This window comes from Rhinolophus ferrumequinum, chromosome 8 (genome assembly GCF_004115265.2).
Source record: "Rhinolophus ferrumequinum isolate MPI-CBG mRhiFer1 chromosome 8, mRhiFer1_v1.p, whole genome shotgun sequence".
Classification (NCBI taxonomy): Eukaryota; Metazoa; Chordata; class Mammalia; order Chiroptera; family Rhinolophidae; genus Rhinolophus; species Rhinolophus ferrumequinum.
The window spans coordinates 38,376,149-38,388,348 of record NC_046291.1 but is presented as its reverse complement, the minus strand read 5'-3'; the positions used below and the strand labels follow the sequence as shown (position 1 = coordinate 38,388,348).

Genomic DNA, 12,200 nt, shown 5'->3' with positions numbered 1-12,200 from the left:
TTCTTCTCTCCTTCCGATTTCTCACTTTTTCCTGGTCTTTTTTACTGTACTACTCTTTAGTCATATTTTTAACTCCTTTTATTTTTTTAAATGAAGTCTCTGGGTCTGATTCTGCTATTTGTTGTTTCTGCTGGTTTTTATTTTTGATGCTTTATTTCTTTGGATGTTTTATGATTTCTGTCTGTGAACTCATATTTCTTGGAACTGGGGGAATGTTTTGAGGCCTAGAAAGAAAATGGATTGTCCTAGAGGTTATTTTTTTTTGCTTCTACCAGACAGCTGTACTCTGCACACTACAGTTCTGGGACCCTATAAAAATAAAATCTCAGCCCACTTAGTTTGAATAAGGGCTGAAAATCTATGTGACAGCTGATTTGGGGTTATGAAACCTCAAGAGAGTAACTTCTGTTCTTTCCCACTCAGTAACAAGGTTCGTGACAGGTAATTTCCCATGCATTCCCTTGGGGGTACAGGTGTATTCTAAGTCAGCCTTACATTGGTCATGTAGGGCTTTGGGTCCTACGTGGGTCATGTAGGTCTTAGACTCCTCACCTTTGCTGGATCCTGGGTGTTTGCTCTTACCACTTGCCCTCTACACTCAACAGCCCCATGAGGCTATGAAGACTGAAGCTCAAGTTCATCTGGTTTAGCAAATGTCCTCAACTTATTCCTTTGAGATACTGTCTTCATTTTGGCCTGAATAGTTCTTACTGTTTTGCTGGCTCATTGATGTATTTAAGTTAATGTTTTTTCCCTCTATTTTATTCAGAATTTTTAGTTCTTACCAGTGAGAGGGGCCAGTCATGTTACCTTGCTCTCCCTGTGCTGGAAATGAATGTCTTAATCACCTTTTGAGCTTCCCCATCATAATATTCACATAGTATTTTTAGGCTAACACTTAACTGAAAATCATAATCATTTGATTGTTAAAGATTATAATGTTAACTACCAGTAAAGAAAGTTTTTAAGTCTAGTTATGATGGTAGAAAGCTAACTTTAAGAAATCTTTTTACATGAAGCTATGAATGGAATTTCGATATTTATAGCCACGAAAAGGGGAAGTGGAGGAAGTAAGTTAACCAATTAAGAATATCTCATTTTATACTTTCAACAAAAGTAGAAACTTAGAATTTTTAAAAAGCTAGCACAATGATGCAATGAGTGACTACTGTTTTGAAGTATTTGTATCAGTTTTCTTTTATAAAGGTACCATAATAGTTATTGATTTAATTGTTAGTGACTGGGGGCATGAAATCTAGAAACACTGACAGACAATACATTTTTGATTGGGAATCTTGATCAGTTGGCTTCTACATCTTGGGATGAGCTATAGTTATTTCTCCAGTTTCAATTTTTCTAACAGAAGGCTCCCTGAGGTCATGGAAAGTTGAATCTACTTTTTTGGTCTTTTGGAGCCTGAATTCAATAACAAAGAATGTGTTATATTGTTTTTCTTGGTTTCTGGTAGGATGATGGAAGGAATACTAGAACATTGTTTTCAGTTTATGTTGAAAAGTTTTTTTTTTTATGGTTGTGCATAACCTGGTACTTCTGAAATGTTGTCAATTAGTATTTAAATCTATCTCACTCTGGACATTAAACTACCCCTAGTTTTTCTTACAGATATTTATAGAGCAATTCATGTTAGATGCTGATGTAAACAAGCCAGTTCTCTGCCTTAATACATGATAAAAGTAAAGGATGCAGCATACATAAGTGAAAAATAGGAGATACAAATCTGTATTCACGTGTATATTATGTTTATATATACACAGAGATATTGGAATAATATACATTAAAATATTAATAGTCATTCTAGATGGAAAGATTGCATGCTTTATTTATTGTCTTCTTTTGCTTCTCTGTATTAAAAACAAATTTAGTTAAAAAAAAAATATGGTGAATAAAGTGGGATGCCAAAGTAGGGAGAAGGAGTAAATGCCTGATTTCTTATAAAAGGAAAACAAGAACTAACACTAACCATTTTGTGCCACGTGTGTCTCCTCTCCTCATTTACTTCTTGGAGAGTCCTTTGAGGTAGTGATATTATCCCATTTTGGCCCTGAGAAAACTGATGCTTTGAGTTTTTACAAGTTCAAAGTCATATAGCTGGTAAATGATGGAGCAACACTCATTCAGATCTGTCTCCCATCAGATCCCATTCTCTTTTTGCCATCAATCATGCCTTGAATGAGTGTTTTTCTTGCATTTTATAAAAGTCTGATATACTTCTTGGCAATTCCCTACATGTACGTGTATTTAAATTGACAAAATTATGTGCGAAAATAAAGGTTTTCTAGTTTATTAAACAATTAAAGGTTTTAAGTTTAGGATAACATTTGCTATTTTAAATTTTAGTACAGGGCGTTTGGTCAACTAGGAACCTCTATATTGACAATATTTAACACTCTAAAGAGTAAAATTAGGTGACTTTTAGAGATTCAAGACCTTGGTTTTTCATCATAGCCCAGATTTTCTAGAATTATTTGTGATAACTCTGTTTTTACTAAGTGATTTGATAAATATTTAACTAAAGTCATTTAATTTTTATTCCTGCAGTAATTTCATGTCAGTTCACATAAGAAAAAAAAAACTGTTAGACTATGTATACTCAATTTTAATTAGGGAAATATTATCAACATATGATATAATCAAATCCCTTGGTTTTTCATAAGAAAAAATGAGATACAGAACATTTTTTACTTTTTACTTTAATTTCGATTATTTTCCATAAACTCATACCTAAACAAAAATAAATAAAGCATCTGAATAAATAATATTAAGATGACTATTTTGATTAATTTGAGTTCTGAGAGATGGTAGATGACTTTATTTTCTTTTGAAATTAGGCATTAGGACTAATTAGGAATAAAAACCATCCTGATTTTTATAAATTATGATTTCATTATATAATGATGTGACATTTCTCTATTCTTAAGTGAAACAATTTTATATACTGATGAAATGAAAGTGTTTATAATTTTTAAAACTTTATTTTGGGTATGCAGCTTACTGTTAATGAAGCGGCTGCTCAGCTCTGTGTGAAGGATAATGCCCTGCTGACAAGAAGAGATGAACTTTTTGCCCTGGCTAGGCAGATTTCTCGAGAAGTCACCTATAAATATACTTACAGAACCACCAAGTAAGTGTTTAACTAATTGGCAGTATTTTTGCATTGTTTGATGGAAGTAGACTTGAAATACCATCCATTGATAATATGTAAGCATTTCTGAGAAAGGAGCAGTGTTATTATAGTTCTATAAAATTAAACAGTGAAGTGACTTTTCAAAACATTGCTGCTAAAGTAGTTTTTTTGTTGTTTTGTTTAATTCTCTTTTGTCTTTCTTTTGAAAGATAGTTGCCTAGCACTATAGCAGTGTTTGGTAGTGGTTTTAGACATTCTCTTACGCAGATGCTTTGGTTTTGAGTATGATGATAGGATTTAGTTAGTCAGCATATATAGATTATTTGTATGCCACTAACTGCATGAACTTGAACTCTGAGGAAGCAAATTATTTCCTTTTGTCTGCAAAAGGTGTCTGCAATCTAATGAGATGAGCTGAATAAAAAGATTCCATTGACCAGTATTTAAGGGAAATTTGGAAGATACTTTTATTATTAGCAAGTGGAATATGGAACATGTGTTTGAAATTAAAAAACCTTAATGTTGAAAAACACGATGGTTTTAAAATTAATGTAAACACACGATAGTATTCTTCATCTCCTCCCTTGAACTCGAAGCCTTGTCTATAAGTATAGGACCGTTCTGATTTTGTTCCCTTGGTTCCACGTGGACCCTGCTTTCCAGTGCACCATCACTTCCGCATGCCACGCCTTCTCTGAGTAGATGCACATGACCGCTCACATTAGAATAACTGAGCATGTGTTGAAAAGTCACCTCCTGAGCACCCTCCCCAGCCTAATAAATCACAGTCTCTGGAGATGGAACCTTGAAATTCAAACTTTCACAGCGTCTCAGATGGTTTTTGTGCATATTCAAGTTTGAAAACAACCCTTACAGGCATTTGCTGTCATCACTATTTTTCCTAACTCACAGAAGCTTCATTTTCTTCTACTCTACCTCAAGAGCCCGTATACCATGTTTCCCCGAAAATAAGACCTAGCCGGACAATCAGCTCTAACGCGTCTTTTGGAGCAAAAATTAATATAAGACCCGGTCTTATCTTACTATCTTATATTATGTAAGACCCAGTCTCATATTATAGTAAAATAAGACCAAGTCTTATATTAATTTTTGCTCCAAAAGACGCGTTAGAGCTGATTGTCTGGCTAGGTCTTATTTTTGGAGAAACACGGTAGGTATTTACAAACTGACAAGTAAAATTTTGCAGACTAAATGAACAAGTCAGATTATACAGCAGTATTACAGGATCATTTACAAGACTTTTTTTAGAGTTGGGTAATCAAGAGCTGATTTAGTGATTTTTCATTTTCTTCACTGTATTATACACGATTTTCCTTTTGAGTGCTTTCTTTAACTAATTTTCTTTAATCAAAGTAATACATGTACGTGATTTAAGAAGTCATACAGTACACAAGGCTTATAATGAAACTCAGCAGTTCCCCTGCTCCACCCCTTCCCCTTTTTAATATCATACCCTAGAGGCAACTACTTTCAATAATTTTTAGCTGTTTCTTGTAGTATTTAGATTTATATTTCTTTTTAAGTTAAATATATTTTGAAATACGTAACACTTTCACATAATTCAGGAGATAAAACTGTAAATAGGTAATACAAAAATGTTTTACTCCCATTCCTGTCTTGTTTTACCCTGTTCCTCTCGTAGTGTACATAGCTTTATTAGTTTCTTTTTTTATCCTGCAGTGTTTGTTTATTATGTACTTGCAAAGAAATATAAATGTAGTTTATCATTTTTACCTTTAAAAAAATAGCATATGCGGCATTATTGTATATTTTGCTTTTAACTGTCTTGGAGATCTCGCTATATTTACATATACATCTTCCTCATTATGTTTTTTACAGCTGCATAGTATTGCATTGACCATGATTCTTTTAACCAGTCCCCTATTAATGGATACTTGAGTTGTTTCTAGTCTTTTGTCATTTTAAATAATACCACAATAAATAACACCATACATCTCTTATTTTGTTGATTCTGAGATATACTTTTTTCATGTTTTAACATCTTTTATGTGAAGGTGTAACTTACAATTGATGGCTTGTCATAGTTTAACTGGCAGTAGTAATTCATGTATGTGTAGGTACCTCTGTGGGATAGATTCCCAGCCGAGGGATCTCTAGGTCAAGAGAAAATGCATCTGTAGTTTCAGTAGATGGATAAAATGCATCTAAATCTCAGGTAACTTCAAGCATTCATCTTCAGTGGCATTTTTGTCATTTTTGTCCTAAATTGTTTCTATTACTCCATAAAGGGATATCATGGAATACAATCCTTGATTTTATTTTTTTTTCTATTTTCATTATGTGATGATCATTCCATACTGAGTACTTTCTGTGTGGGAAATTTTAGGTAGTGGTCTTTTAAAATGTATAATATAATTGTTTGCATGTTTTTCTAATGTTAATTTAGAAATGATGAAAAGTCCCTTTTTCATTATTTCAGTTTCGTTAATGAATGCCTTATTTCTGGTGTCAGGGTCAGGATTATATGTTTTGGTGGAAGTTTATAGATTGAGATGACTTTAGAATAAAATTGTTACCTTCTGAAGTTTTTCTCTCTTTCCCATTCCCCTTAGGTCAAAATGTGGAGAAAGAGATGAATTATCTCCAAAGAGAATTAAAGTGGAGGTATGATTATGTATTATATTTGCTTATGCTGATAATGTTTGCTGTAGTAGTTGAAACTAAAAAAAAGGGGGGGAATGGTCCCATAAACTAGTGAAAAATGTGAATTGTAGAATCTTAAAAATAATACAGAATTTTGTTGCTTTGCAGTATACAGTAATTTGAACTAGGACCCTAAGGAAGTTCCTAGAAGGAAACGATGAAGTTGATATCCAGTCAATTTCTCAAAGGTTGATTTATAAATAGATGTTTTTTACAGATTTAAAACTACTGATTAAACTGTTCCTTTTATAATCTTATTTACATTATTGGTCATCTTATCAAATACATTTAGAGGAGCTAAGGTTTAATTTCTTTATATTAACTGAAATACAACTTCCTAGATGCAAATTACAGAGATTTTACTATAATTAAAGGCTCTTTTAGAGGACCATGATTAAGGCTGCCCTTCTGATTTTAGACCCGCCAGTGGAAAGGTGAGAGTAAGAGAGAAAAATGTGCTTTTCTTAGGGCTCTCAGAACTATAGAGTGGTTTCAGAACTACGGTACTGTTCCTTAATTTGGATTGAATACAGTAAGTCCCCCCCCTTACCTGCGGTTTCGCTTTCCACAGTTTCAGTTACCTGCGGTCTCAGTTACCCATAGTCAACTATAGTTGGAAAATATTAAATGGAAAAATCCAGAAATACACAATTCATAAGTTTTAAATTGCACACCATTCTGAGTAGCATTATGAAACCTTGTACCATCCGCTTTGTCCCGCTGGGGATGTGAAACCTGCCTTTGTCCAGTGTATCCATGCTGTGTACACTGCCTGCCCGTTAGACCTGTAGTAGCTGTCTTAGTTATCAGATTGTCACAGTACCACAGTGCTTGTGTTCAAGTAGCCCTTGTTTACTTAGTAATGGCCCCGAAGCCCCAGGGTGGTGATGCTGGCAATTCGGGTATGACAAAGAGAAGCTGTAAAGTGCTTCCTTTAAATGAAAATGCAAAAGTTCTTGACTTAATAAAGAAAAAAAAATCATATGCTGAAGCTGACATCGAAAGTAAGAACGAATCTTCTATCCTTGAAATGGTGAGGAAGGAAAAATAAATTTGTGCTAAATTTGCTGTCATACCTTAAATTGCAAGTTATGTGGCCACGGTGCATGATAAGTGCTTAAGATGGAAAAGGCATTAAATTTGTGGGTGGAAGACATGAACAGAAAACGTGTTTCAGATGATAGCAGTGTGTTGGACCAGAAAGCACTGAGCCTATCTGTACGAAGACTTCAGCAAGGGAACTCCTGAAACGAGTGACACTAAGCCGTTTACTGCAAGTAAGGAATGGTTACACAGATTCAGGAATGGTTTGAGCAGGAAAACATAAAAATTACTGGAGAGAAAGAGACCACATTCACCTAACGTTTATTACAATATATTGGCGTAAATGTTCTATTTTGTTATGAGTTATTATTAATCTCTTACTATGCCTAATTTATAAATTAAACTTTATCATAGGTATGTATATATAGGAAAAAACATAAATAGGGTTCGGTACTATCTGCAATTTCAGGCATCCACTGGGGGTCTTGGACCATATTCCCCGTGAAAATGGGGGACTACTGTACTTTTTTAGAGGCCAGTCTGCAGCATAGTATAAATCTGAAGTTAGGTGGCATCTTCCTTTTTTTCTTGGGTAAAGGGGTCAGTACTCTCTTAGCCATCTGTTATTTAATTTCAAGTTAAAGCAAATAACCTATGTTTGACTACCCTAAATTTCCATCATGAAATTAGTTTTACTAAACATTTGTGTGTATGGAATAGTCTTTCATTTATACCAAAGCCATGGTTATCTTTTAAAAACATAAATCCCTTTCTTGCTTAAATATTTCCAGTGGCCTTCTACTATACCTAGAATAAAACCTATGCTTTTTCCTGAGGCATCTGAGACCCTACGTGATCTGACTCTGATCTGACTCTGGCTTGCATCTCTGACCTCGTCTGCTACACACTTCCCCATTCTCACTATGTCCCAGCTACACGGACCAATTTTCTGTTCCTGGAACATGCCAAACTCGTTTGTGCCTTAGCCTCACTGTTCCCCCTACCTAGGTCTCTAGATCTTCACATGGCTTTAGAGATTCCTCTGACTTCCTGTCCCTTTTCTAAAGTCCGCAGTCACACATAGGCTCGTTCTCCTGGTTTATTTGGTTTGTTTTCCTAGCACTTACCAGTATCTGAAACTATTGTATATTTGTTTTTAATTTATTATCAGTCTGCCCCATTAAATTAGAATAGAGCTCTTCTCTGCCTATCTACTACTTTATACTGACTTTATACTAGCACTTTGTACTTAATAGGCACTTAATAAAATCTGTTAGATGAAATAATGAATAACTATGGAGAAGCATCTTCGACTTATAAAATCTTTAGCCTAAAGCGATGGTTCTGAAAGAAAAGAAGACTGTTGTCCATAAAAGGGCACACTTAAAAAAATGTGTGCTTACATTTTGTAATCTGCCTCACTGTTAGCTCTGCAGTAATGTTAGCCTCACACCACTGAAAAACGTTGTTGAAATTATCTAAAGGGCCACTGAAAGAAAGTTGATCTAAATAGTGAAGTCGTCTTATACTATTGCACCTCAAGATGACACGTAAGAGAGGGACCTTGTAGATTTAGCTGTTAGTGACTCTGCCACTGAAAGGGAAGGCCGGTAAGCACAGAAACTGCTAAGAAAGCGTGTGCCATCAGAAGAGTTACAGGGAAGAAGGCACAAAACCTACCCAGTGGCCAGGAAAAGTAGTCATGTGCCAGGCTAGGAATTACGTTGTGCCCCTCTCTCTCTCTCCCCCCCTCCCCCTCCCCCCTCTCCCCTTCCCTCCCTCCCCCTTCCTTCTCCCTCTCCCTCTCAATTCCCTCTCCCTCCCTCTCCCCTCCCTCCCTCCCTCCCTCCCTCCCTCTCTCCCTCCCTCCCTCCCTTTCTCCCTCTCCCCATCCCCCTCCCCCTCCCCCTTTCCCCCTCTCCCCCTCCCTCCCTCCCTCCCTCTACCTCTCTCTCCCTCCCTCCCTCTCCCCCTCCCAGTTCCCCCCTCCTTCTCCCTCTTCCTCTTTCCCTCTCTCCCTCCCTCTCTCCCTCTCCCTACCCCTCTCTCCCCCTCCCCTCCTCCCCCCTCCACCCTCCTTCTCCCTCTCCCTCCCTCCCTCTCCCCCTCCCAGTTCCCCCCTCCTTCTCCCTCTTCCTCTTTCCCTCCCTCCCTCTCTCTACCCCTCTCTCCCCCCCCTCCTCCCCCCTCCACCCTCTTTCTCCCTCTCCCTCTCTCCCTCTCTCCCTTTCCCTCTGTCTCCCTCCCTCCCTCCCTAGGCACTCCATGTGATTATGATTCAGGCTGCTCTCACATTTAAGCCTTACTTTCCTTTTCGTCTAGCTTCAGAGATCACTAACGAACATTGACGTTTGACATTATGAATCTTATGGACTGTATAAGCTATAGTTTTTCTTATTAGGCTGTATTGCTGTCTTTCTGGAGCTCTCAATGGCCCTGATCTGAAATGTAAGCAAATTGTTTCTTATATCTAGTTACAGTGTTTTGAGTTTCTTTTTAGTAGCTCTGAGTGTTGACTTAACAGCATTAGATGTGACTCTTCTATTCTTTTAAATATAGTCCACTAGAGATCATTGAATTGTAGTTCTATATGGTTAGTTTTTTGTTTATTACTAGAGTTCACAAAGCCATTTGAACAGTTCTGAATTTAGAATTAAGAAAAGGTGTTTCCTTTTTCTGTGAATAACATTTCTAATCCTTCATAAATAAAACAAGTGACTAATTAACCCTAAGCTCCTTTAAATGCTCTTACAGACAGTAAACTCTTGATTTTGTTTCCCAGAAATAAATAGGGACTTTAGCTTTGAATTTAGGACAATAGCTTTACTTTTCTTTTGTTGTTGGTTTGTTTTTAATTTTGTTTTACTTAGTTTTTTTGAAGCACTCATGTATTGCCAGGCATTAACATCTCTTCAAAATGTGTGTATGTGTGTGTGTAAGTATACATACACACACACACACACACGTAGTGTAATTCTTTGCAAAATATACAGTGTTGGCATGAATACTTGTCCCAGTTCTCTTGTGGTGTACTCTGAGTCACATTCGAGATGCTAGAGCTATCTATTTATTTGGTTCTGGAAGCTGATGCTGAGGTAGGTAGTAGTGGCTGTGTAGGGTTCCTACTACCCCCGTAAGACTTGTGTCACCATGTATTAGGGCTGGTTTATATGTACCTTCTTTGTGGCTACTAGGGAGGGGGACAATTTCTGGCATGAGAAGAGATTAGGGAGGCTCTATTGAGTTATCATCTGCCCTGGGTTTTAAAAGGTAGGATTTCAGAAGGTAGGGGCATGTAGGGGTGGAGGGTGGAGGGGCATTACAAAGATAGACTAGCAGGGGCATAGACACGGACGTAGGAAAATGCTATGCATGTTTAGAGAACAATGAGACCAGTTTGTCCAGAATATGTGACTGACACAAAGGGCTTCATAAGACAAACTAGAAAGATTTTAGAATTCTTTGAGCATGCTTGTTTCTCTTATTTCACTTGAATATTTCTACTGTGATTCTTAGCTTACTAATTCTGTATTGAAAAAGATAAGCCTGTTAAGTATAACAGATTCCTAATTACTAGGCCCAAATTAATAAGATAATTTTTTATCTTCCTTTTTATCTTTATTTTTTCCAAAATCTTTGCCAGTGACAAATGAACACACATACCAAGTTGATGACTTTCTTCATCTTAAAAAGATAATTTTTACAGTGAACGAAAAGAAATGTAATGTCCAGTAGAAAAAATAGAAATGACATCAGAATAGACATGTAAGGTAAAGAAAAACATTTTCCTGCATGCCATTACCACTACATTGCAGTACACCAATAAAACTAGTGCTTTGTTCAAGCTCAATAAGATGTTTTCTTGTTTCTAAATGCTGCATTTTCCTGATCTCTTTATGAAGGGTTGGGTGGAATGAAGTTTTAAAATTCTTGTCTGATTTTTCTTATTATGTAGTAGGTTGTTCCCACTTAAGGATAGTTAGCTATTTATTTGATTGCTTTTGTTGGTGGTGTTTAATACCAGTATACATGTTGTGTAAGTACTCAGGGTCACCTGTTATCCTAAAATACTGCTCCTTTGTACAGGGCATGTTAGACATTTTAAAACAGATTTTTGAACTTCATTTCTACAATTGCTAAAATGTATGAGATAGACACAGAAAAAAGCCTGCTAGCTTGAGGAGACCTTAGGATAACCCTAAGGAATGGAAACCTCTAGGGAAAGGACCTCTTCAACCCTCTATATTAGTAATCGAGGTTTGGGAGTACTTCTCCTGCCTTGGCTAGATAAACAGTTTGTCGACTTGGGATTACAGCCCTGTATGTGAATCCACTTTCAGCTAAAGTGAACGTGGATTATGTTTATTCTTTTCCTTTTCGTCAGAGACCCCAAATCTAGCTCTAGGGCCGTTGCAGAAATAACTACTTTTCAGGGAATCTGTTATGTGCCTGTTTCTGCTAGTCATTTGATATTATCACAAACCTTCTTGTGTACTCTGTATGGAGACTTTTTGATTTTCATTTTATAGCCAAGGAGAGACGCAGAAAGGCTTAGAACTTCCCTAAATTGCCACATTGCTATCTAGTGACAGAGCCAGGGCTTCAAATCTAGGTCTGACTACTAAACTTCAAAACAATACTACCTTCCTGGGTGTGAATGGACATTCACAAAGCGCCTTAGGTGTGAAAAACACTACTGGGATTATACTTTTCCTCCTTCTAGTATGGTATGAAGCATGAAGTGTTCATAGGACTGGTAGTCTTTGAAGAAGGGGGCAAGAATGGCAGTTACCATTTTCTAATTCAAGGAAGCTTATCCTTGAACAATGGCAAGTTTTGAGTAGAAAACTTAACACTATAAATTACAAATGGTATTTAAGTATAAGACATTACCGTTTGACATACTGTGTTTCCCTGAAAATAAGACCTAGACGGACAATCAGCTCTAATGTGTCTTTTGGAGCAAAAATTAATATAAGACCTGGTATTGTATTATATTATATTACATTATATTACATTACATTATATTGTATTATACACAGTCTTATAGTAAAATAAGACCGGGTATTATATTATATTATACCCGGTCTTGTACTAAAATAAGACTGGGTCTTTTTGCTCCAAAAGACGCATTAGAGCTGGTTGTTCAGCTAGGTCTTATTTTCAGGGAAACACAGTACTAATCATTTTGAATGAAGAAAAACAGTGTATTGGAAAGACAAACAGTAAATCAAGAAAAGTTAGTTTGATTAATTTATATTGTACCTATGACAGGAAGTATTTAAGATGACAACTAGTTAAAGGAGATCTAGACAAATCAAGAGCC

At 36.3% G+C, this 12,200-nt stretch overlaps 1 protein-coding gene across 2 annotated transcripts in view; it reads left to right on the top strand.

The window, feature by feature from the left end:
* NAB1 (NGFI-A binding protein 1) overlaps nucleotides 1–12,200 on the top strand; it is a 42,786-nt gene that overhangs the window by 16,659 nt on the left and 13,927 nt on the right. For both annotated transcript variants that reach the window (XM_033111859.1, XM_033111860.1), the window contains exons 3-4: nucleotides 3,009–3,142; nucleotides 5,740–5,791. In XM_033111859.1, coding sequence (XP_032967750.1) covers nucleotides 3,009–3,142; nucleotides 5,740–5,791 — 186 coding nt within the window. The remainder of the gene's footprint in view (nucleotides 1–3,008; nucleotides 3,143–5,739; nucleotides 5,792–12,200) is intronic.